We start from the raw sequence: 27635 nt of genomic DNA, 5'->3' as shown, positions 1-27635 counted from the left end.
AAGGCTTCAAGTGTTAATTGCTTATTTTGTCTAGGGTAGACTTTCTCCATCAGGAACCTTTGAAATAAGTTCTCAATCTCAGGTAACTCCTGCTAAAATTACTATATCTACAACTCATAACAAATTAGGGTGATGGTCAGTGGGAACAACGTTCCTTACACTTGTCATTGGGAAGAATCCTCCCCTTACAGATAGATAAAACAATCAAATGTGTCAGTGGGAACTTATCTGAGAGGTAGAAACTTCTCATTGCTCAAGGAACCCAGAGCAGCCTCTGGTGCAGGGGTGCTCAACCTGTGGCTCTCCAGCTGTTGCAAAACTACAAGTCCCATCATGCCTCTGCCTCTGGGTGTCATGCTTGTGGCTGTCGGAGTCTTGCTATGCGTCATGGGACTTGTAGTTCCGCAACAGCTGGAGAGCCACAGGTTGAGCACCCCTGCTCTGGTGGAACCCCAGGGTTTTCTCAGAACCCTGCTTGAGAAACTCTTGGTCTAGAGGGTAAAGAACAGGGTGAAATACCTTATTACTCAATCCCACAGGCTCCCTCCCCTCTGTATGGGTCCCCCAAAGCCACTCCTCCTTGCTTCTCTATTGGTCTAAGCTATTTGCGCTATATTTGAATAATTTGCATTATGAAACGCCCTGAGTGGCAACAGTCTGGGAAAGGGCCTTTTCTCTTCCAGCATAACTGTACCCTTGTGCACAAATATAGCTCCATTAAGACATTTTTGATAAGTTGAATGTAGAAGAACTTAAGTGACTTGCACAGAACACCTTGACCTCAACCTTGCTTAAAACCTTTGGGATAAATTGGGGGGGGGGGGGGGGGGGGGGGACTGCAAGCAGGTAATCAGTACCTGACCTCGTAAATTCTCTTTTAGCTGAATGGCCAAAAATTTCTGTAGACACAGGCTCCCAAAATCTTGTGGATAGCCTTCCCATAGACATGGATGCCGTTATCATCACAAAGAAATAGGATTAATGGGATGTCCAACGAGTTCATATGGGTGTGATGACCTTTTGGTTACACAGTTCATCCGCTTCAGGTACACTTTAAGACCATCCCAATTTCCCACACACCCCCCAATCCAAACCATGTTAAGACCATGTCATGTCCATTTTTGAAGGGTTTGCAGTTTGGGAAGTCAGAAAGGTACCACAGAAGGTCTAACAGAGACAGGGGTGCCAAACAAGCTGCTGATTAGGCCTGTGCTTTGAATTTACACTGGAAAAAGCTCCATTGGAGGTCCAGTTCACTTCTGGTTTGTTCACTTTGTTGCTAGTCAAGCCCAAATGAAGGGGTAACTTGGACTCCCTGAAACATGTTGGCTACTTTTTGAATTGTGTCCCCAACCTTTAATGGAATAAAGTTGTATCTGGATCTCTTAACAACGGTGTGGAGCTTAAATTTCAACTCTTTTAACATCACATTACAAGCCAAGGAGACTGTGGAGATCTTCTGGGCTGTAATATCTGCCTGCCCAGGAACTAGATCATTTACACCAACAGTAATACCTTAACATAACAATACCAGTAAAATAAACCTACAAGTCCAGAAATTTCTTTCCACTTTCCTCAACTAATGGAGGCAATAGTCACTTTAAAAAAACTCAACAACTCTTAAAAAAGTTTCACGACAAAAAAACTTTTAAATGGTAAACTCCTCCTGTAATTTGTGTCTGTAACACAGTGACCTCAACTCTACAAATGTGGATTATCTTGATAGAGGCACTTGTAGTTTCATGGTCTTCGTAATCCCAAAGAAATACATTTTCGTATGACTGTTCTGAGGCTCGCCCAGTAATCTGTGTTCTATTAATTTTTACACTGCAGTGCAATCATGAAAATGCTATGAGGGCTTGGCTAAACATAAATGTTGGACCCCGGCTATTATTTAAAACCACTGCCTCCTCAAATCCCAGAAGGCGTTTTATCAGCAGAATACGAGCAGAGAGATATTGTTCTCTTGCCAAAGGGAGCGATCTTCAACAGCTGTTTCTTAATTTCTTGAAATCACATACGAAGAGAGAAATCAGAATAGAACCAGTTGAAGCCGATGACTTGCCAACAACTTTGCGATGGAGCCAATATTTAAAGAAAATACATTCTACTTATGACTAGGAAATATTTTCACTTTATTGTTCTATAAATGTTCAGTGAAATATATGAACCGTGGTTATTCAGAGCCAAGCTCCTTGGTATCAGATCAAATCTATATTCCAGAAACGGAATTAGATTTGCTATATATTTGTATCAAAATTATACAAAAGGTAGGAACAGCGATTTGAACATTCATAATATTTGTTAATGAGGCTGTCGATACACAGATATAACGGAAAGATGAGAGACATATCTTGATGAGCCTGCCCGTATTATTAAAATCCTCTTACGCCACTGGAGCACCCATCAGCCAGTATGGAACTCCCAACGGGACTCTTTCTTTTTAGATTTAGAGTGAAAATGGGTTGGGATCCTCAATAATGTTTTTATTGCTGTGTCCCCTTGGAGACTTTTTCCATCAACTTTTGTCCTCGTCATACCCAAGGTAAGATTAAATCGGAGCTCCAGACCTCCCCCCCCCCTCCAAAAATTAAAAGTCAGCACTTACAATTATTGTGGCTGCTGACTTTTAATATTAGGACACTTACAGTACCTGTACTGGAATCCAGCAATGTCTGCACCCCAGCTGATTTTCCGATCGGCTCTTGGTTGCTGCTGCCGGTCACCTACTGCTCATTCGCAAAGAGTGCTGTGCTTTCTAACTGGCTCAGAGGCAGAGGAAGGAGGGGGGGGCTGAACTTACTTCCAGGGGACCTCACTGCATCCAGGTCTCCTGGAAGTTGGGACTGGTACCTGTAAAAAACAGGCACCCGTTCCCCCCTCCCCCCGAAAGATGCCAAATGTGGCACCGGAGTGGGGAAGAAGTACACAAGCGGAACTTCCCCTTTTGGATGGAGCTTCGTTTTAACTTACTGTTTTCCTTAGAGAACCCTTCCTTAATGAGGGCACCATAGAAACCTAGGGTTCCTTCATAGGTTGTTAGGGGATCCTTGAGCAATGACCAATTTCTGTCTCTTAGATAAGTAACCACTGACAACCATGACCATTTTAGCTATCTGTATTCTTCCCAATGACCGTAAATGGAAGCAGCATTCTTCCTAGTTAGCATCACATCAATGTATAGTGAGCTGTAGAAATATTAGTTAATGGCAGGGGTTCCACGAGACCAAAAAATTATTTCAAGGCTTTCTCTATGTCAAAAAGGTTGATAAAGACTGCTTTAGAACACGCAGCGTAATGGGCACATACGATACTGTCCTATTCTCGGTCTTCCACTTACCTATTGGCCCATAAGAGAAAAACTTGGCATTGCCAAGACAAGAAGTATGTTACTCTCCATGGCCTTGCCAGAATCAGTGGCTGACAGGCTATAACCAGGCCTAAGAACTGGGGGCAATGGAAATGGCCCTAGACAAGTGCAAGCTCTGACTCACTGTTGAGTTGGAACTTGCACAAATCTAGAACGCTAACCGGAAGGACTCCCTATGCTTTCTGCCTTATTGAATTTGTTTCTTTGCCCTTAACATACCAATTACAGGTTTACTTTAAAGGTCTGAGATATTTTCATACAAATTATCTCAATTTTACAAACTGAACTTCTGTATCCTTGAATCAACCTCTCCCCCCCCCCATTTCTTTTATAGCTTAAACAAAGGCACTAGAGGCATTTGGCTTCTTGAACTCATCATCTTCAGGGAAAATCTCTGGAAAATCGTCTTGTCAAGCCCAAAAACTGTCATATTGCAGCCTTCAGCAAGGCCTCCAGCCAAAGGTAGATTAGGAATGTACATTGCAACAAATTGACAGTTGCATGATCACAGGGAAATCCTTGGCACTGGGTATTTTCTATCTGCTTATATCTTATTAAATCTCGGCTTTCATTCATTATTTTCAGATTCACATAAGGAGAGCTTTTCAGAATCTATCACCAAGTCTTATGAAGAATCGTAAAAAAAAACCTGAAAAAAAATAACAGCGATACGTCTTTAGGGGAAGATTAGACAGCTTAACAGGGAATCTCTCATTAAGCAACGTTTTAATCCTATTTAACTTTAAACACAGCCATAATTAAGAGCTGTCTTGTCTTCTGTTTGATAACTGTGCCAGGCTATTAAAAAGGAAGAGGATGCCTAAAATAAGCTAGTCAAATATTAAGACATCTTGTATGATATTTGAGTCGGCTACCAAGTGCACAGATTTCTGGATAATTTAGGAAACCCCCCAGTCCAGTTAAGAGCCAGTCAACAATTTGCAGGAGCCATGGGGCATGCAGCTTAACTAAAGAGGTTCACAAGTCAGCAACTAGCAGGAACAATCGATGTTATGTATTTTTGCTAGTCAGTAGCTGCCCTTGAAAAGTTGGAAGGCCATGAGCCAGGAGATGCTAGCTTGAAATGCCGCCTACCACTATCCATTATAAAGAAAAAAAAAAAAAAAAGAAGTACCGTATATACTCGAGTATAAGCCGAGATTTTCAGCCTCTTTTTTGAGGCTGAAAGTGCCCCCCTCGGCTTATACTCGAGTCATCGCTGTCTGCCCGCTCGATCAGCGTGTCGAGCAGACAGACAGCGGCCATTCTATGATTCAAAAGCCGCGCCTCCGGCTCCGCCTTCGCCTGTGATAGGCGGAACACTGAATTTCCCAGCAGCCTGTGTTCCGCCTATCACGGGCATCGTCTCATCCTCGTACTACGGACGAGGATGATACGACGTCCGTGATAGGCGGAACACAGGCTGCTGGGAAATTCAGTGTTCCGCCTATCACAGGCGAAGGAGGAGGCGCGGCTTTTGAATTTTACAATGGCCGCCGACGAAGAGGGCACGGGACGGAGGCAAGGCAAGGCACGGCACGGGACAGGACGGGACGGGACGAAGGCAAGGCACGACACGGGACGGAGGCTCGGGACAAAGGCTCGGGACACAGGTAGGCTGGACACACACACACACACACACACACACACACACACACACACACACCTGTACTGCCCACTAAACATGATGGGATTTTTGTCGTGGCTATGACGCAAAGTGGCTGCTGGATGGTCTTCTCTGTGTGGGTGGCCAGCGGGAATAAATCTGCGACTCAACTATTCCCTTTTCCCTGCCAAAGTGAATGGGTCCTCAGCCCTGGTTCACACTATATTGCCATGCAGCTAACACTGCAAACCCTATTCATTTCCGCACTGCGTTTTGCGATCTGCTGCGGGTGTAGGTGCAGGTAGGCTGGACACACACACACACACACACACACACACACACACACACACACACGGATGGAGACACACACACACGGATGGATGGATGGATGGAGACACACACACACACAGGGATGGATGGATACACACACACACACAGGGATGGATGGATGGATGGAGACACACACACACAGGGATGGATGGATGGATGGATGGAGACACACACACACAGGGATGGATGGATGGATGGATGGAGACACACACACACAGGGATGGATGGATGGATGGACACACACACACACAGGGATGGATGGACGGACACACAGGGATGGACGGACACACAGGGATGGACGGACACACAGGGATGGACGGACACACACACAGGGATGGACAGGCATGTCTCACCCTCGGCTTATACACGAGTCAATAAGTTTGCCAGTTTTTTTGGGGGTAAATTGGGGGCCTCGGCTTATATTCGGGTCGGCCTATACTCGAGTATATACGGTATGTATTTTTCAGAGTGTGCATTAAATTTAATTATCTAATGTATTAATTGTAAATAATTTAAATGTCTTTTGGATTTTTAACATACTTCACTACTCAACAAGACTTCTGCTGAAAGAGGGATAATATACAGGCCAACAATGGTGTCAATCTGGGAACTGGGAACTTGCTGACAGGAGGACAGAGCTCAGTGTGCTGCTTAAAGTGGGAGTAAACTCCCTTGTTATGATTTTTACCTATAGGTAAGCCTACAATAAGGTTTACCTATAGGTACAGTAAATATCTCCTAAACGTGCACCATTTAGGAGATTTTTACTTTGGATGCAACTGGTGACATCCCCGGCGCATGCGCTCTAAATTAACGGCATACCCTTTGCCGTTCCTTCAGAGCCGAACCGCAAACAGCGACTTCCGCATGCATGCGCAACGTCATCACTGGCTCAGCCATTCATATGGTCGAAGCCTGGGAACCTGGAAGGAAGACCAGGTGAAGATGGAAGCACCCTCAGCGTTGAAGACGTGCTGCTGGAGGGTGTTGTTTTCAGGTAAGTCTGGTATAATGTGCTAGTATGCAATGCATACTAGCACATTATGACTTAAACTGCCCAGTGCCTTTTTTTTTTGTTTATGATGCATTTTACTACTGCTTAAAGTGTCTGAACAACAGGATGAGGTCAATAAACAAGATACTTTACATTGCTTGAAGTGTATGTTGGAGCATCACACAAATTTACCATCAATCCTCCGTCTACCCATTTAGATCATGTCCCAACATTATTACTACTGGGATAGGCACACCCCAAGAACTACATCTTTTAAGAGCTCTTTCAATATACAAAATGTATGGGAAGGTTCCTGGGAGTCATGGCAGTAGCATTGGGAATTGGGAAAGAAACAATAAATGCAGGTAGAGTGGCACAGAAAAGGGTGGGGAATAGATGGAGTTCTGTAGTGCACTAATCAATGGAGTGAGGAATGAGGGCCACACAGCCCCACAAGAAACCAAAGGCCCTCTATTGTAAGTAGCCAAAAAATAGATAAGTCCCTAAAACATAACTTTAGACAACTGGCAAAAGAGACCAGTATTACAAGCAAAACTAGATAGTTAGTCCCTGTGCGTCAATCCATTATGCCTATATTTTATTGATCTTTGGGGAAGGTCCTGGGTGGAATAAGTGAGTTTACATAGGGGTAGGACCCCACTGATTGTCGTTCCCCACACTTGCAGTATTTTTAACAGTAATGAAAGAGTAAGAAAGGTGCATGTATTGCAGAGATGTACTGAATATACAGTATTTATGTTTTATTTTGCTCAGGAATATGCTTGATATTGAAACTGTGATCTCACCTTAACTTTTGGTGTAGCCCTATGTCTTTAGAGTAGGCATCTGCTTGCATCCTGGGTTAAAGTGGTTGTATACTCATTTTTTTTACCTACAGGAAAGCCTATAATAAGGGCTTACCTGTAGGTAAAAAAAATATCTCCTAAACCTGTACAGTTTAGGAGATATTCCCCTCGGTATGCGCCGCTGACTGCAGCGGCGCATGCCCACAAGGGGATTCTCGGCTGACAGCCCGGCAGTGGCCGGACCGGGATGAAATTTCCCGTGCGCATGCGCGGGAGTGACAATATCACGGCTCCGGCCACTCACAGTGTCGGAGCCGCGATACCCGGAAGAAACGCAGAGGGAGCATGTCAGCTCTCTCGGCGTGGATCGGACCAGATGTCGAGGCCTCGTTCTAAGGTAAGTTTTTTTATAATGAGCTAGTATGCGGTGCATACTAGCTCATTATGCCTTTTCCATTGCAGGTAGAAAAAAAACAAAAAAAACATCTGCGGGTTTACTCCCGCTTTAATCTCAACCTCAATTTCTAGGGTCAACTGATGACCCATTTTTTCCAGGCCCTCTGCTTCTCAATAGGCCAGTGAGGACACACATTGTATTTGGTGCTCAACAGGAAGGGACAGGGACCTGCAGGAGGCAAGCCATAGGCCAACTGCACAAGCTATAGGTAATTATATACATAAAAAAAGGACATGAGTTTTGGGGACCCCACACCCACTAAAAGTGAATCAACATGCTCCCTCTAGATCAGTAGCTAAGTTTGAATGAAAAACGAATCCATAGGTTCATTTCACCTAAGGTGAAGAAAAGTAAGGTTATCGACTTGAGTGTGCTGTCTTGTAGGCTGTACCTAGGGCCACAAAACTAGCTGAACAGATTACCAATTGTGTGTATTTACTTGCCTATCTCGAGTTCAGCTTCAAAGCAAGATTTTAGTCTTTCCCAATCCCATTCATCATCATCATGGGACAACTATTTTAATTCTATTTGCACGTAATTTCGAACACGGGACACGCTGGAAGCTAATCCATCAAAACACCAAACTTTTACAACCAGATAAAAGACACTCACAGAAGAATCCTTAACAAAAACAATACACAAGGCTACACCAATATTCACAGTTCAGAGGGCACATGGCAAGACAGACTGACAGCTTCATTCCGGGATGAGCAAACTTCTTTGGTGCTTCAGCAGCTCCTGCCAGAGTACCCGTCACGTAGGGACCGTGGTTATAGCCATGCTGTGTGTATGCCAAAGCAGCAATCAAGTAATTGCAAAGCAATGAACAGACAAAAACTCTAGGCCTTATAATTGAAACTTTAAAAGGAATATGTCACAAAAGAAAAGACATGTGCAGGAAGCCATAGATTGAAACTGCCCTTCGCTGTCTCTAAGGTTGCATACTGGTTACAAAGAAAGAGAAGCTGAAGATATTCATCTTCACTGTGCCAGAACATACACACAGTTTGGTTGTCAGACTGTCAATTTTGTACTTGTCATGTGATTATTTTAATACTTGACAGGTCCTCTTTAAAGCAACCCCATCTCTAGGATAAAAACAAAAAGAAAAAGTTGATGTTGCATATTTACTTGGTTGGCCAGCAGTAACACCAATCTTTTCTCTCTTCCAGACAACATTTCCCTTATAGTAGTTTGAGGTTCGTTCTACCTACGTCATTAAAGTAGTGACAGAGCATTTGGCAGGAGTAACGACCGCATGCAGCCGAGGGGCATACTATCCGAATCACCTGGAAGAGTCGGACAGCAGTGGTGCCCATAGCTCCGCAACAGAGAAAATAATCGACTCACTATTATCTGGAGAACACCTTTTATCAGGTGGCTCTGCCTTAATTGTTCGATCCTAGCTACAGAGTCGCTTTAAAAAGGACATTTTTCTATTGAACACAGTAATCAGAATTTTACTTTTAGACTCCCGTACTGCACTGGAAATTAGGATTGCTGCAAGTAACATAAAAAATTATTGATTCCAACATTTTCAACTATAAAGCTGCTTGGACCCTCATAGCCCATCTTTTTCTGACCACATTAGATTGGTGTAAACCAGCCCTTAGAGTTCACAATATAAATATGCCCTAAAGGCCTTGAACAGGTAAATATGGAAGCTGCCATTGCTGACCTCTGTCTTTGAAAGTACAAGTTAAGCCTTACAACTTGTATCCAAAACAAATTGAGTATTTTGGCAGTATTCTTCTCATTCAATTACACTGAAACTACAGGTTTCTTGACTTTCATGCTAATCCAATGACTTAAGTAGTTTCAAAGACAAGGCCTTGGAGCAAGTATACAGACCAGGCTCCTTGTGTTCACTCTCTTTTACTAATCTGCATACATGTTCCCAGTCAGTGAAGTATTAAAGCCAAGCAATTAGAATTTCCAGGAGGAGGTCTGCAATGGAAGCCCTGTATGGTTCTCCTTCGAGAGAAAAATCCAATTGGGTGACCAGGACAGATCTTCCTTCAGCTACTTTTGCTTTTCGGAATCTCAGCCACCTTTGCTTTTCAGAGTCTTGGCTGGCAAAAGAAAAAGGTCCAGGTTTTAACTCATGATAACATATCACATATTGCCTCAATTGTGTGGTTAGCCACAAACACAGAATGTAAAAAGATCGCCGTGTTCCCGATAAGTCAAGACATGTAGCAATATGCAGCCGTGTACCTAAATATAGAAGATGCGCTTCAGGACACAAAGGTCATCTGTGACTCCATTCCATCAGCATTTGATGGACTTCACTTCCTGAAGATACTCAACATCTAATACTGCTTTCCTTTAGCAGAGAGGTCACGGACCTTTCATCAGTTTTGACATGGAACTTTAACCAGACAGATTTCACATACCTCGATAATCCTGTCATGAATCTGAAGACCGCCTTCTTTGGCAGCTGGGCCGCTGTCAACTATCTTGGACACGAAAATTCCTTCGCTGGAGGGCCCTTCCTGATTGTCCTGAAAGAAGAACATAATGTGTAAACAAGAAGAAGTTGCTTGGATTTTTTTAATGGTAAAATTATAAAATAATCTATTGATGTATTAAGGAGTACCTTCAGCTATAAGAAGGCTTTACTGTGCTACGCATTGATTTGGTTTGAAAGCTTTTTGATTGTTTTTGTACACTCTCAACGTATCCTGTATGGGGTATTTTGTCTCATTGCGTCCCAAGCTCTACTCCATAGAAGCCATTGTATATGTGATGGGATGAGACATCTGGATACCTTCTAAGAAGCCTTACTGTGCTATACACTGATTAGGTTGGGGGGCTTTCGATTTCTTTAGTACCTGCCCACCATAACCTGTATTGTTATACTGTCTTTTCGGTCCTAAGCCCTACTCCAAGGATGTTCAACCTGTGGCCCCCTGATGTGGGCCGTGGCCTTAATCCAGGGAAGTGCATGCCTGGGGGTCGGTCAGCAATCCGTTGATTAAAATCTAAGTTTGCCAATTCCAGACCATCAGAGTGCAGTGAGCCGGCGCCAGCAGCGGAGGGAACAGGTGGCCTTAGAGGGAGCAGGAGCTACATAGGCAGAGGCTACCTCTGTAGCGCCAGCTCCTGTCCCAGGCGGAGTGATACTAAGTGCACCCCACCTCTAGTCCTTACCTGGACAGCTATGGCTGCAGCAGCTGCGAGAGGAAAAGAAGGTCAGTTTATTAAACAGCACATACATTGGGCACAATAGCTTTTACAATGGGCATATTAGCACTTATATAAAAGGGTTAACAACTATATAGTTGCTTTCGCACTGATTTGCAGGTACAGCACAGTGCACCTGCAGCATTCCTGCGGGATAGCTGCATTGACTTCTATTATATTCTGTGGAGTTGGTGCGCTTTCTGAAAGGGCACCAAAACTCCTGAATGGAGGAGTTTTAGTACGCTTTTCAAATATGCACCACACCCGCAAGATGTAAAATAAGTCTATGGCAAAGTGCAGTGCACTGTGTTGCACCCGCAGGGCAGGCAAACTGCAGCCCATCAAAGTGAAAGCAGCCTTATAGGGGGCTCAAGACCATAAGGGCTCATTTACATTTGTGGTTTGGGGGGGTAAAACCCCATAGTTCGCTGTGGCCCGCTACCAGATACCAAATCACTTAAGTGGCCCCCGCTCTTCAAAAGGTTAAGCACCCCTGCCCTATTCCACAGAAGTCATGAGTTCCATACACTGCATTGATAATGGCAAAAAACCTTAAGACAGCTGTATGCAGTTTGATAGAAACAATTGGGCTATACCTACACTATAAACAAGTAGTTCTAAATGTTGCATGGCTCCGATCACTGCCCTACAATTAGGAATAATCTTCTTATTTTTGGGAAATGAGATGGAATAAGACGTGAATATCTTCTGTTCTAAAAAGGCTTTACTGTGCTACTAACCAAAAATATTTTATATAGTTTTTGACAGAGTGTGGAAGGGTTTGATTGTGTGCCAGGGTTTTATCGGTGTCCCCATTGGGGTGATTTGCTTCACTTTTTAAGTCAGATATTCCCAATGGGGACATTACAATTATCCAACAAAGGTACTATACATTCTCTATCCAAAACTCCAAAACCGTTTCTAATTTTTAATTTCAGTTTCAACAAATGCAATACAAAACATGAGCAATTGGGGAAAGTATGTGAACCAGTGAGGTCTCTGATCTCAGAACCATCACCTATTGGTTGTACTCAGGCTGGGAAATGAAGAGTTTGCCGCTGTCCAGTCTGTCCTTCTTTATGGCCTCCAAGCTATGGCTCAGATACCCACTTGGGCACTATCCTAAACCCAAGAACAGAAGTGTAATATACAGCTGCTTACCAATCTCCTTAGATGTGGTGGCTGCATTACTTTACTTTCTTTAGGCTTTTTATCCTATATTTATACCCTGTAATTGACATACTTCTTGCCCTATAGTTAAAATTAAAACGCAATGCACTGTAGCTATGGAAGGGCAGTGTTGTCAATTACATAGTTAGGTTGAAAGAAGACACAAGTCCATCTAGTTTAGGGGTCTCCAAACGTTTCAGTACATGGGCCACATTGTGGATTTTACAAATATTTGTGGGGCAAAAAAATAAAAATAAATTAGTTTTATAATAAAACCCCCTTTTGATTGTCCATCAAAGTCTTCTTATATCCATGGGTGCCCATCAGATTCTGCCCTTAAATTCAGGAGGGCCCACCTGGAGGAATGGGGAAGGGTCATGGATGGTTGGCTGGCAATAGATGTGCCAGTCTGCGTATTATGATGCACAGACTGGCTCATCCACTGCCACTTAGCCAGGGTATTTTTATGGGCATTTGCTGAGGACTAGATAAAATCTGTGGCCAGATGTGGCTCGCAGGATGTAGTTTGAAGACCCCTGATCTAGTTCAACCAAGAGACAAAAATAAATAGAAATTCTCCAAATACACAATTCTACATCCAGTTGATCCAGAGGAAGGAAAAAACCCCAAAGAAGCATGGTCCAATTTTCTCAGACGGGGGTAAAAAAAATCCTTCCTGATCCCCCAGACAATTTCTGGTCTTATTACCTATAGCTGTTAATACCCTTTGATATTTTGTGCATTTAAGAATGCAACCAGCTATTTTTTTTTTTTTAAACAATCTACTGAACTGGCCATAAGTAGTTCTTGAGGGAGTCTAATCCACAATGATATCATTATAGGACAGAAAGGGTTGATTGACTAAATCCGGAGAGTGAGAGTGCAGCTCTACATAGAAAGCAATCAGCTTCCAAATTTTTTGTCAAAGCTTAACTGAAAGCGGTAGTAAACCCGCATTTTTTTTTTTTTTTTTTTTAAACCTGCAAAGCAAAAGGCATAATGAGCTAGTATGCACCGCATACTAGCTCATTATGAAATACTTACCTTAGAACGAGGCCCCGACATCTCGCCCGATCCACGCCGAGGAAGCCGACATGCTCCCTCGGCGTCTCTTCCGGGTATCGCGGCTCCGGCGCTGTGAGTGGCCGGAGCCGCGATATCGTCACTCCCGCGCATGCGCGCGGGAGATTTAAATCCGGCCGGACGAGCGCTGCCGGATTTTCGCGGAGAGAACCCCCTTGTGCGCATGCGCCGCTGCAGTCAGCGGCGCATACCGAGGGGAATATCTCCTAAACCGTACAGGTTTAGGAGATATTTTTTTTACCTACAGGTAAGCCTTATTATAGGCTTTCCTGTAGGTAAAAGTTAAAAAAGTGGGTTTACTTCCACTTGAACAAGCTGAAGTCAGAAGCTGATTGGCTACCATGCACAGCTACACCAGATTTGGCACTCTCCAGTTTTAGTAAATCAACCCCAAAGCGTGCTAGAACTACAGAACATCTTCCCTTCATGATCTACATAAAATGGGGGGAAATGTTCTGTAGTCCACACAGAGAACCGGGAACAATGCTAACAGATAACAGTCAGCAGAGAGCATATTACCTTACAAGCTCACAGGATTTCTGTCAGGATTAATGGGTATTTTTTGCACTTAAACAGATATAACAATAGTTAACAAAAAGCAGCAAAACTTCTATCCTTGTTTTTTCTTCTGTCTGTCTGTGTAGCATTGAGGAGGTTGGTCTTCAATTTCTATCCCAGAGACACAATAAGTGAGAGGAAATCCTGCCCAGGACATGTGTCCCCATGCAAGATTTCCCCTCACTTCTATTCCTGGTGACAACTGTAGAACTTTGGATTGCCCTTCACTTTCTCTCTCAGTGACAATGGTCAATCGAACAACAAGAGAGGTAAATCTCCCAGTAGGGACAGCCCCCGAGGTTCCAGCCCTTTACTACTCTAAAATAAAAAACATAATATTATTAGACCTCTACTTTTTCAAACACTTTCAGCAGCCAATTTAATCTTCTACTGAGTATGCAGCTTCTACTTTATCTTTTAATCCTTGCTTATGTTCCAGTTTAAGACGGTGCCATGATCGATGCCCCAGATTTCCTGTTTCAGGGTGGCTCCTTTCTCCTGTGACGTCTTTTGGAGCCATCCTTGCATGCAGGGTTGTATCTCCGTATATGAAGTAGAGCTGCCACGGCGAGTCGACGTAATCGATTACGTCGACTACAAAAAAACGTCGACGTGCGCGCAGGGCGTTGATGTGTCACAGTGCTTAGTATCTACCGCTGTCCTCCGTGCTGCCCCCTCTCTTCTCCCCCTCCGTGCCGCCGTCCCTAGGGGTGCCACGGATCGGATCGGCACATGCCGCGGTCCGCGGAGCGCTCCGCGGTCTCGGCCTTAGCAGAGGCCGCGGCTTCGGCCTAGCTCTGAAGCGATGGCCATCTTTCTACACCCAGGCGTTTACAATGTGATCGCTCCGACGGAGCGATCACTTGTAAACAAACCGGCGTCATGACATGACGCCGGTTTCTCTCTCCCCTCTCTGTACTGATCTGTGCAGTGGAGGGGAGAGGTCGGATGGAAGCAGCCATTCCTCCATACACAGCCCCATACTCTGCAATACAGCCCCATACTCTGCAGGTTATCCAAAGGATTAATTAGCTAATCAAAAAAAAAAAAAAACACTAGATTTATTTAAAAAAAATAATAATCGGATAGTCGTTGACTAATCGAAAAAATAATCGATAGATTAGTCGACAGACAAATTAATCGTTAGTTGCAGCTCTAATATGAAGTACATCAAATACACACAGCCCCATCGCCTAGGATGGCAAGGCACTACCCTACTCCTCCCTTCTCTAAGCTGATAGATTGACTGGAGACTGCACTGTCCACTGTTAAAGTGTTACTAAACCCAGGACCCTGCATTTACTCTATCTCATGGGTGCTCAACCTGTGGCCCTCTAGCTGTTGCCGAACTACAAATCCCATTAGGCCTTGAAAAGCTGATAGTTACAAGCATGACTCCCAAAGGCAGAAGAATGATGGGAATTGTAGTTCGGCAACAGCTGGGGGGGCCAAAGGTTGAGCACCCAGGGGTCTCCCACAGAGCACCCATGGGTCTCCCACAGTACACAGAACATGGAAATGCAATTATTTTAGTAAATATAAACCGTTAAATATCTTTTCTCATCCGCAGTATATAGCGGTCTTGTGACTTCTATCAGTGTCTGGTTAAAGCTTGTAGGAGGGGTTTTAATTAAACTCTGACTGTATTATGAGGCTGCAGGACCCCTGAACCATCTGTCTGGACAGTGCTGATTGGTCCTGTGCCAAACACATGCACCCTTCCAAGAAAAAAAAAAAAAAAAGCTCTTTAGCAATACACACCAAACTGAGCATGGGCAGAGTGACTCCAAAGACTCTGTACTATCAGGAGATAGATTGGGGACCAGAGTTGCCAACCTCCCGTAGCTTTTTTTTACTAACAAAACATGGTAAATTTACTGGCGGAGCACTTTTTTTTTTTACTACCAACCTGAGAAATTACAGAACTCCTATTGAAAACTAACAATAATAATGAATATTTGAACAGTATAAACATGATATGGAAACACTGACAATACCTAATAATAAAGTAATTTGTTTGATTTACACTTAAAAAGTCAACACAGCATGAAATTATCAGCCCCTGATATTTACTGGCAGTTGTAAAATAAATCACAGATTTTTACAAACTGTCAGTAAATGTACTGGCGGTTGGCAACCAACCCTGTTGGGGACAGTGGAAGAAGGGGAGGATCAGACACAATGCAAAGGATTAACCCCTTAGGATGCACAGTGAGTATAACAAGCATGCTTTACTACATATACAGACTGATTTTACTGTTGTGGGTTTAGTAACACTTTAAAGCGGAGGTCCAACCTAAAGTGGACCTTCCGCTCATCGGAACCCTCCCCCCCTCCTGCGCCACAATTGGCACCTTTCAGGGGGGAGGGGGGTGCAGATACCTGTACAGTACAGGTATTCTGCACCCACTTCCGGGATAGCTCTCTGCGGAAAGGGGCGTAGATTATGCCCCTTTCCGCAAGTGCCCGCCCCTTTCCACAAGTGCCCCGCTGCCTGCTGGGAAACACACAGATCCCAGAGGCAGCGGGGACCGTCCTTATTGCGCAGCGCGGCTCGCGCATGCGCAGTAGGGAACCGGGAAATGAAGCCTAAAGGCTCAATTTCCTGATTCCCATACCCAAGATGGCGGCGGCAGCACCCGACAGACGATCTAGAGATCGGCTTCGGGTGCCGACATTGCAGGCGCGCTGGACAGGTAAGTGTCACTATTTTAAAAGTCAGCAGCTGCAGTATTTGTAGCTGCTGGCTTTTAAAAAAAAAAAAAAATGTGGAGTCCCGGCAGACTCCCGCTTTAACTCTTTCCTGTGAAGGCCAGGGGTTCAGGGAAGCAGCACTAAGGGAACAGGAGCCAGCAGCATTGAAAGTTGTGAACTGCAAGTGCTGCGGTAAGAACTCTTTTTTTTATAATTTCTTTATTTTTCTTTTTATATCAAGAGAAAAATGAACAAGCGGTAAGAAATCTATCAAATAGTTTATTGGGAAATGTTTAATTTATTGTGCTCAATGTGATAACCTAAAAAATGCTGAGAGTTTAATACTGCTTTAAAATAACAAATCAGTAACAGTACAGTAAAAATATAAATGGAAACCACCTCAACAGTCAACGCCACTCTAATGGTCGCTTTCAATTTCCCTATTCCATGTTATATTGTTGATCATTTGAACATAGCAAACACTTGTGAATGAGCACTCAATGAAAGCAGCAAAGCTACTAATGTACATCCTGTATTCAGCTACAAAGAAATCAATAAGTCGTGACTGCAATCAAATCATCACTTTTAGGCTGGTCATACACGGGTCGAATTTCGAAAGAATTTTCTTTCGAAAATCTTATCTAAGAATTTTCGTTTGCATTTCGCACCATTAGTGGGCTGCAGCAGCAGCTGATTTTCGTGTGGCCATCTAATTTAAGTAATCGGACATGTTGGAAATTTGTTGAAAAACAAAGGATTATCTAATCAATGATGGGAGAATCGCGCTAGAAATGTAATCGAAAAAGAAATGCGCATGTGCAAGAAAAGAAAATTCCCGGAAAAGAAAAGAAGATTCCCAGCCAAGAAAATTATTTTCTGTAGCAACATGGAGGTGAAATTGAAGGTTTGGTTGGCCAAATTTCAAAATCAATGGTGGCGCCATCGGATCACAAAACGCACAAAATTTCTGATAATCAAAAGAAAATTATTTCGAAATTCGACCATGTATGGCCAGCCTCATGCCCCGTACACGCGATTGGAAATTCCATCAGCAAAAGTCCGATGAGAGCTTTTGGTCGGAAAATGCGACCGTGTGCATGCTCCATCGGACTTTCACTGGCGGAATTTCGGCCAGCAAAAGATTGAGAGCATGTTCTCAAATTTTCGGTTGGAAAAAGCTTCAATCGGAAATTCCGATCATCTGTACAAATTCCGATGTGCAAAATTCCTACGCATGCTCGGAAACAATTCGACGCATGCTCAGAAGCATTAAACTTCATTTTCTCGCCTCGTCGTAGTGTTGGACGTCACCGCGTTCTTGACGGTCGAAAGTTCAGAGAACTTTTGTGTGACCGTGTGTATGCAAGCCAAGCTTGAGCGGAGTCCCGTCGGAATTCCGTCAGAAAAACCATAAGAGCTTTTTCCAACCAAAATTCCGATCCTGTGTATGCGGCATTAGGATGTTTATCTATCAGTCTTCCCAAGAATTATGCCCCATACAAACGATCAGAAATTCCATCAGAAAAAACTTGGATGGTTTTCCGATGGAATTCCGCTCAAGCTTGGCTTGCTTACACACGGGTCACACAAAAGTTCTCTTTCGACCGTCAAGAACGCGGTGACGTACAACACTACAACGACCCAAGAAAATGAAGTTCAGTACTTCGGAACATGCAAAAGTCTGATGGAGCATACACAAGGTCGGATTTTCTGACCAAAAGCTCTTCGGACTTTTGCTGGCGGAATTTCTGATCATACGTACGGGGCATTAGATATTAGAGCCTCTCCAAGGTTTCATACCAGAGAAGAAGCTATGACAATTATGCAGCCTATGAATCCATGTCTGCCCCCACTCCTAACATAACTGACTGCCCTGCATAGTTCACATAGCTCACATGTCCCTCTTTGGACCCCAATCACCCCCCGGTCTCTTCTTCTATATCGGACATATAGATCTGTATATTTAATTGAACATTTTACATTTATACAGTGCCTTGCGAAAGTATTCGGCCCCCTTGAACCTTTCAACCTTTTGCCACATTTCAGGCTTCAACCTTAAAGATATAAAATGTTAATTTTTTGTGAAGAAACACCAACAAGTGGGACACAATTGTGAAGTGGAACGAAATCTATTGGATATTTTAAACTTTTTTAGCAAATAAAAAACTGAAAAGTGGTGCGTGCAAAATTATTCGGCCCCTTTACTTTCAGCGCAGCAAACTCACTCCAGAAGATCAGCGAGGATCTCTGAATGATCCAATGTTGTCCTACATGACTGATGGTGATAAATAGAATCCACCTGTGTGTAATCAAGTCTCTGTATAAATGCACCTGCTCTGTGATAGTCTCAGGGTTCTGTTGAAAGCGCAGAGAGCATCATGAAGACCAAGGAACACACCAGGCAGGTCCGTAATACTGTTGTGGAGAAGTTAAAAGCCGGATTTGGATACAAAAAGATTTCCCAAGCTTTAAACATCCCAAGGAGCACTGTGCAAGCGATCATTTTGAAATGGAAGGAGTATCAGACCACTGCAAATCTACCAAGACCTGGCCGTCCCTCTAAACTTTCAGCTCAGACAAGGAGAAGACTGATCAGAGATGCAGCCAAGAGGCCCATGATCACTCTGGTTGAACTGCAGAGAACTACAGCTGAGGTGGGAGAGTCTGGCGGCAGCGGCGACAGAAGACCGGGCCACCGCCTGTAAAAGAGCTATAAGAAGGCGCGGTGGCCCGGCAGAAGAACCGAAGAGGGGGACAAGACCCCTGAAGTCGGGAGAAGAGGCCGGCGGCGAGGAAGAAAGCCGGACTCCTCCGCTAGCAAAAGAGCTACAAGAAGATAGCGGAGGAGTCCGGCGAGAAGACTCCCGAAGACGGAAGACCCCCGGAGCTGTGCAATAAAGTATTTTATCTCGTGTGTTGTGTTTTTTTTGTACTTTTATTTTACAGGTGAATGGGTAGGGGTACATTGTACCTCATACTCATTCACATTGGGTGGGGGGCCGGTATCCGGGGGCCCCTTATTAAAGGGGGCTCCCGGATTCCGCCCGCAGACCCCGACAACCAACGGCCAGGGTTGTCGGGAAGAGGCCCTTGTCCTCATCAACATGGGGACAAGGTGCTTTGGGGTGGGGGGGCCGCACGGCCCCCCCCTTCCCCAAGGCACCCCCCATGTTGAGGGCACGCGGCCTGGTACGGCTCAGGAGGGGGGGCGCTCGCTCGCCCCCCTTTCCTGGCCGGCCGGGTAGCGTGCTCGGACAAGGGTCTGTTGTGGACTTGGGGGGGACCCCCACGCCGATTTTTTTCGTCGTTGGGGGTTCCCCTTTAAGTCCATACCAGGCGGCGGGGCCAGCGACGTCTCCTTCGCGGGCCCCGCCTACCTGGAGACCCACTCGAAATGAGCGGACTTTTCTCCGGGTGGGAAAAGTCCGCTCATTTCAAAAGTACGGGGGACTGGCATACACACGGCCGGATTGTCCGCCGAAATGCGAGTACGGTGGGCAGATTGTTGTGCAAACCGAAATTCTTAGTACTCCGGACTGCACGCTGAAAAAGTCCGCTGAAGCCCACACACGAGCGGATTGTCCGTTGAAATGTGTTTCAACGGACTAAGTACGTCATACAGTTCGCTCGTGTGTACGCGGCATTAGATATGATTGGAACATCGAAACACAATCTCAGATCATCCGATGATGGCATTAAAGGGCGACTCTGCTTTAGTGAACAGCTTTTCTATTTGAAGAAATGATGGATTTAATAACAGAATAGAAATGAAAACTGATGCTGTAAAGCCATAATTACAAGGGACATGCAGCCGACGTCTAGTTTTTAAATTTGAAATCTGACATTTGTACTAATAGATGATCCAATTATACGTTTGTGAAATGTGTGTAAAAGGCAACCTGGACTGTCAGATCAAAAGCCTTATTTTTAATTATCATTGCCCTCAGGAGAACAACGAAAAGTCAAATATACGCGTCAAAGTCCTTCCTTTCTCTTATAATTGTACTTGTATGGAACCCCTCCGCTCATTACACAGACTCTGCTGAAGGGGAAATCAGTGTTCAGGAACGGCGCTGACTGGTCATGTGACCGCGCCAAAGGCAGTTTGAGGTGGAAGATTCACAGGGGAGAGGTAGACATCTGACATCTGTCTTTTTCTTTTTACAATTGCCCTAAAGGGTGATGATTATTAAAAAGTCACAAAATATGGAAAACATTTATAGAGAGAAGAGCCAACACTATTTTTACAGTCTGGAATAATTTTTTGATTATAAGCTTTGTTCACATAAGATACAGTCAACACATTTCGGGGGTACTATGCAACCTTCATCAGGGCTATAATATAACTACAAGTTAAATAATCTATTAAATATTGGTTGTGTACTGTTATAGTATAGATTTATATTGTAGTTGTCATTATGTTGACAATACTAACGAAGATCCCACTTATTATATTATGTGTGTGTGTGACAGCGCTGGACCAATTAAACCAAAGTTTGGTATTGATGGATATATTTCTGGAGTCGGTCTTCTTTCCAGGGAGTATAACTGAGGCTTTTTTTCTCAGTAAATAGGTGCAGGAACTTAACCCCCCCCCCCACACACACACACAAGGGTCTTAATGGGGCATTAAATACCAGGGGTGCATTATGTACAGATCGCAGAGTTCGGGGGTGTGCTATGTGCAGAGTTCAGGGGTGCGCGACACACAGAGTGCAGAGTTCAGTCTTCTTCCACAGCTGCTTACCTCTGCATTCCCAATCCATATCTCACTTTCACCCCTCTTCAGCTCTGACCTCTGCATGTAACCCTCCCCACCACCACCACCACCACACCCATCTTTACCCTTCCTGCTTAAAGCGGGAGTCCACCGGGACTCCGCGTTTTTTTTTTTTTTTTAAAGCCAGCAGCTACAAATACTGCAGCTGCTGACTTTTAAAATAGTGATACTTACCTGTCCAGCGCGCCCGTGATGTCGGCACCCGAAGCCGATCTCTAGATCGTCTCTCGAGTGCTGCCGCCGCCATCTTGGGTATGGGAATCAGGAAATGGAGCCTTTCGGCTTCATTTCCCGGTTCCCTACTGCGCATGCGCGAGTCGCGCTGTGCAATAAGGACGGTCCCCGCTGCCTCTGGGATCTGTGTGTTTCCCAGCAGGCAGCGGGGCACTTGCGGAAAGGGGCGGGCACTTGCGGAAAGGGGCGTAATCTACGCCCCTTTCCGCAGAGAGCTATCCCGGAAGTGGGTGCAGATACCTGTACTGTACAGGTATCTGCACCCCCCTCCCCCCTGAAAGGTGCCAATTGTGGCGCCGGAGGGGGGGAGGGTTCCGATGAGCGGAAGGTCCACTTTAGGGTGGACCTCCGCTTTAAAAGCTCCACCATCTTCCACATATCTTGTCTTGCTGTATTACGCTGAAACACCCAGCCGGCTCTAGTACCTCCCTAGACATTGTAGGTGGCTCTGCCTCTCTCACTTGCAGAGAGATCATCCAGTGGGGGGGGGAGGGGGTCAGGATCTGCACTGCACCCAAGGCACCTGCATTTCCCTTGTCCCCGTATTGCACTCAGTGGGAGCCACGTAGGAGATCAGATCTGTGGGAGTCGTTGGGAGACAAGCTGTCACTTGTAAACACAGAAGCCGGACTTCTGTGATTACAAGTGATAGTGAGCAAAGGCATACCTCCCAACTGATTTCGAGGGACTGTCTGATTTGGAGCAATGTCCCTTTGTCCCTCATTCCTCCTCATTTGTCCCTCATTTTGGTCTGATCTATATAGATGTATATAAAATACACTTTTTATATACATAGCACTGTTTTTCAGTGCTAAACCTGCTAAACCTTCCAGTGCTAAACCTTTCATCTGATTTCTAAATTGCTGCATTTTTAAATTCCAAAAGCCAATATGAAGGAATAGTAATGGTAAAAAAAAAAGCACTTGTGGGTTTAACCAATCTTTTTTTTTTTTGTACAATTCTCCTTTAAGGGGGCGTGGCAAGAGGTGTGTCCTATGCCTGCATACTTTTGCTGATGGGTGTCCCTCATTTCCATCACAAAAAGTTGGGCAGCATGGCAAAGGGCCCGAGCCAGAGGTGGTGGAACTGAGTTCCACCAACTTCCAGCTGAAAAAAAGCCCTGAGTATAAAAAAAGGCAAAACATTTTGTTGCTTTGAACAGAGTGGAGAGGGATTGGATTACCTATCAGGTTTTGTGTATGCTGTCTGTACCCCCATTAGGGAGATTCACCTCTCTATTTGTCCTGTTTTATCTGTATCACCAAAAGTGAAAGTAAAAGAAAAGCTCCAATTTTGGGTTGTCCCCAGAAAAGTAATAGAGGGGGAAATCTTCCAATGGGGACACTAGTTCTGGTGACCTGGGGGGGCTCTAAAGGGGATTCCCTTAATTTGCAGCAATTTCAGCTCACCTCCTGTTTTGGCTATGGGACAGGAAGTGAAGCTAAATCTCCCCAGTGGGACACAGATGGCAAAAAAAAAAAAAAAAACTGACAGAGCAAAAAACCCTTCCTTACTCTATCCAAAAAACAAAATGTTGCCAATAGTTCTACTTTAAAGGTTATCCTCCTGGCTTTTTCTCCTCTCCTCCAGCGCTGACAGGATGGGCTAAGCAGATTCTGATTGGTCAGTGCCCTCAATATGATGGTGCTGACCAATTAAAATGCCTCCTATGTGTACACACACACAGAGGAATGAATAGGAGATTTAGCCGCAGGGATTTTAAATCCCGACCTGGTGTAGCGACATCACGGTGTCTGAAAGCGGGGGATCACGGGTGACTCCGGGACAGCAGTACCGTGGAGGATGGGTTCCAGTGTAAGTTCACCTTACAGGTTTTCTGTAAAGGTGAACTTACACTTTAAAGTGGTTCTAAACGTAGATTTTTTTTTTATTCTAATGCATTCTATGCATTATGATAAAAAACCTTCTGTGTGCAGCAGCCCCCCCCCCCCTAACCCCGCTAATACTTACCTGAGCCCCATCTCAATCCAGATATTTTGCACAAGAGCTTCGGCTGTCTAGAACTCTCCCTCTTGATTGGCTGAGACACAGCAGCAGGCGCGATTGGCTCCTGCTGCTGTCAATCAAACTCTATGATCCAATAAAAAGTGAGAGGGGTTGGGGGTGAGCCACGGCTTCGTGTCTGAATGGACACACAGAGCAGCGGCTCGGCTCTGGTGCCCTCATAGCAAGCTGCTTGCTGTGGTTGCACTCTGCAGGAGGGAGGGGCCAGGAGCGCCGGCGAGGGACCCGAGAATAGGAGGATCCGGGCTGCTCTGTACAAAACAATTACACAGAGCAAGTAGGTATGACATATTTGTTATTTAAAAAAAAATAAAACAAGACTTTAATATCATTTTAATTGTCCAATGGAGGGGCCAATGGCAATAGATTATGTTCCCTTGCAGACTAGGCAATTCCCCGAAACCTGTTGGCTATACCGGTTACCTTTAATAAACTTCTCAAATAAACCCTCGAGTGTGACAATCCTTTGTTACTGGGTGTTCCTCTATAACAGGGATATGCAATTAGCAGACCTCCAGCTGTTGCTAAACTACAAGTCCCATCATGCCTCTGCCTCTGACTGTCATACTTGTGTGTCTAAGAGTCTTGCTATGCTTCATGGGAATTGTAGTTCTGCAACAGCTGGAGGTCCGCTAATTGCTTATCCCTGCTTTATAACCATTAATTTGTTATGTCATAGCCTGACAAAGGGAGTTATTTAGAAAACTCAAAAGGTGGTGTCTGCCCACTAAAAATTGTATTCTATATCTAATTGAGACACATATTCTGAACTAGGGATATGGAACTCTGCTTCTGATCAACAAAATATGGAGGCAGACGTTAATGACATCCTGCTGAAAATGTTATGGCCTGGCAGTCATACCCAACTCCAGTACTTTCAAAGTCACAAGCAAAGAACAAATCTGCAGCCAGTGAAGTCACAGAAAAATTCGAACTCCTTATTCGGATACTTGTTGAGGTTCAGGAAGGATTTACCGTATATACTCGAGTATAAGCCGAGATTTTCAGCCTCTTTTTTGAGGCTGAAAGTGCCCCCTCGGCTTATACTCGAGTCGCCGCTGTCTGACTGCTCGATCAGCGTATCGAGCAGACAGACGGCGGACATTAATTTTCAAAAGCCGCGCCTCCTTCTCCGCCTCCGCCTGTGATAGGCGGAACACTGAATTTCCCAGCAGTCAGTGTTCCGCCTATCACGGACATCCGCTCATTCTCATACTACGGACGAGTATGAGAGGATGTCTGTGATAGGCGGAACACAGGCTGCTGGGAAATTGAGTGTTCCGCCTATCACAGGCGGAGGCGGAATTTTGAATTGTAGAATGGCCGCCGAGAAGAGCGGCGATCCATCGGCACGGGACGGAGGAGGCACGGCACGGCACGGGACGGAGGAGACACGGGACGGAGGAGGCACGGCACGGGACGGAGGAGGCACGGCACGGAGGAGGCACGGCACGGGACGGAGGAGGCTCGGGACGACGGCGGCTCGGGACGGAGGCTTGGGACACAGGTAGGCTGGACACACACACAAGGCTGCACGGACACACACACACACACACACACACACACACACACACACACACACACACACACACAGGGATGGATGGATGGATGGATGGATACACACACACACACACACACACACACACAGGGATGGATGGATGGATGGATGGATACACACACACACACACACACACAGGGATGGATGGATGGATGGATGGATACACACACACACACACACACACACACACAGGGATGGATGGATGGATGGATACACACACAGGGATGGATGGATGGATGGACACACACACAGGGATGGATGGACGGACACACACACAGGGATGGACGGACACACAGGGATGGACAGCCATGTCTCACCCTCGGCTTATACACGAGTCAATAAGTTTTCCAGTTTTTTGGGGGTAAATTGGGGGCCTCGGCTTATACTCGGGTCGGCCTATACTCGAGTATATACGGTAGGTCAGGGATATGCAATTAGCGGACCTCCAGCTATTGCAGAACTACAACTCCCATAAGGCATAGCAAGACTCTGACAGCCACAAGCATGACACCCAGAGGTAAAGGCATGATGGGAATTGTAGTTTTGCAACAGCTGGAGGTCTGCTGATTGCATATCCCTGATTTAGGTCATTAGATTCGTTCTACAACAACACAACAAGCATTTTCAGAAGCAGGGATCTGCAATGGTAGTCCTGAAAGTTTAAATTATTCTCACAGCATTGGTCTTCAACAGGGGTGGACTGACAACTCATGGGGCCCCCAGGCATACAGACATTATGGGGCCACACAGTATACACAAACACACACACAAAGTATACAATCACACAGTATACAGACATGTTTCTATTGGCTGAGAAGGTACTGGAGAGGTGGGGCAGCTATAATCTAAGTATTTTTAAACCAAAAGGATGTTGGTAAGGGACAATTCAGAGACAGATGTAAAAAAAAAAACACAGATTTTGACATACTTTCCCTGGTTTTACTGAGGCTGGCAACCCTGATGGGGCCCCCTAGTGGCATGGGGCCCTCGGGCAGTGCCCGAGTGGCCCAATGGTCAGTCCACCCCTGGTCCTCACACAACTTAAAACTACAGCCAAAATCCAACAAAGGCCGATTACTAGTTCTGTAAGCCCTTGTACACACGGTCGGAGATTCCGACGGAATGTGTCCGATCGGAGCGTTTTGTCGGATATTCCGACTGTGTGTGGTCTGCATCAGACTGTTTCCGTCGGAATATCCGTCGGACCAAATTTTCCAACTTGCCGGAAATATTTTCCGACAAAAATGCTCCGATCGGACATACTCCGATCATGCGTAGAGAATTCCGATCGGACAAAGTGCCACGCATGCTCAGATCAAATTCCTACATCAAAGCTATTGGCTACTAGCGTGAACGTAGTCCTGTCGTAACGAAATAACGTCATCACATCGGATTTTCCGACAACTTTGTCCGACCGTGTGTATGCAACAGTTTTGGACAAGATCCGTCGGACAAAATCCGACTGACAAAATCCGACGGATTTGGTTGTCGGAATCTCTGACCGTGTGTACAAGGGCTTAGAATGGTTGGCTAAGGCTGTCTGCAGTCACCCATAGATAGAAAGATGGTCAGCTGTTCTCAGAAGGCCTGGGTGAACATCATCCCATGTATAAGGGTGCCTTTAAGGTTGCAGGCACATGGGACAGCCATAATAAAGCCTGAAGCATCGCCTTCCTAGAAAGTAGTGACACTGGCAAGACAAAAGTGTATTTTTATAACTATTCTCTTCATGAGTAAAAGTGAGTTAATAGTTAACCCCCATGTCTGTTATTTTTACTGAGCCACTTAAGCTGAAGAGGAGAGACAAAAAATTCCATGTTGACTCTCACCAAGGACAAACCCGAGAACTGTTGAATGGTAACCTTCTGCCAGATCCTCTTTAACATACCCAATGATATGCAGGATTTTTCTGTCTTGACATACCAGTGGCCCAATGGCCCTGCAAATGCAAACTAAACAGTTACATACGATAATACTGACCGATAAGCCACTTTACCATGCTTTAAGCATGATATGGACCTAGCATCAGATATGTGTTTTTATTTTCTATTTCAATTGATTATTATTGTGTTTTTTCATGTTACATACCTTTGGTTAATCACAGGGACCGGAAAAGAACTGGCATCAGCCAAAAATATGATCACAACCCAAATGCTTCATTACCCACAGTCACGATGTAGCCACATCGGTCAGATCATCAATATAAGTGGTATGTTAGTTTGTTAGTTGGGTGACCCAACTGTCAGGTCATTGTCATCTTGGTAAGTACCAGAAGGTACCAATGAATATAAATCTTAGAACAAGAAAAAAAATAAAGGTGGAGGAGAGGCAAAGAAATTATTGTGTGAGGGGTGAAAAGGGGTACTAGGGGAAGGGGGGAGAAGGGACCTCGGGATTGAAAAAAAAAAAACCCTGAATGCCTGGAACTTTCAGGGAATAATTCAACTATGCCCAAGAGGGTTAAGGCAGTGCTGGAAAATAATGGTGGCCACACAAAATATTGATACTTTGGGCTCAATTTAGACATTTTCACTTAGGGGTGTACTCACTTTTGTTGCCAACGGTTTAGACATTATTGGCTGTGTGTTGAGTTATTTTGAGGGGACAGCAAATTTACACTGTTATACAAGCTGTACACTCACTACTTTACATTGTAGCAAAGTGTCATTTCTTCAGTGTTGTCACATGAAAAGATTTAATAAAAAATATTTACAAAAATGTGTGGGGAGTACTCACTTTTGTGATATACTGTATTTGAGTCATTCATTACATTATAAGGGCTCT

The 27635-nt window shown here is 44.8% G+C and overlaps 1 protein-coding gene across 2 annotated transcripts in view; it reads right to left on the bottom strand.

The window, feature by feature from the left end:
* PDZRN3 (PDZ domain containing ring finger 3) overlaps window positions 1-27635 on the bottom strand; it is a 339591-nt gene that overhangs the window by 274841 nt on the left and 37115 nt on the right. For both annotated transcript variants that reach the window (XM_077451823.1, XM_077451824.1), the window contains one exon: window positions 9960-10067. In XM_077451823.1, the coding sequence (XP_077307949.1) occupies window positions 9960-10067 (108 nt within the window). The remainder of the gene's footprint in view (window positions 1-9959; window positions 10068-27635) is intronic.

This window comes from Lithobates pipiens, unplaced genomic scaffold, assembly GCF_037356315.1.
Source record: "Lithobates pipiens isolate NorthernLeopardFrog02 unplaced genomic scaffold, aLitPip1_a1.2 Scaffold_23, whole genome shotgun sequence".
Lineage (NCBI taxonomy): Eukaryota > Metazoa > Chordata > Amphibia > Anura > Ranidae > Lithobates > Lithobates pipiens.
This window is presented reverse-complemented; position numbering and strand designations above follow the sequence as displayed.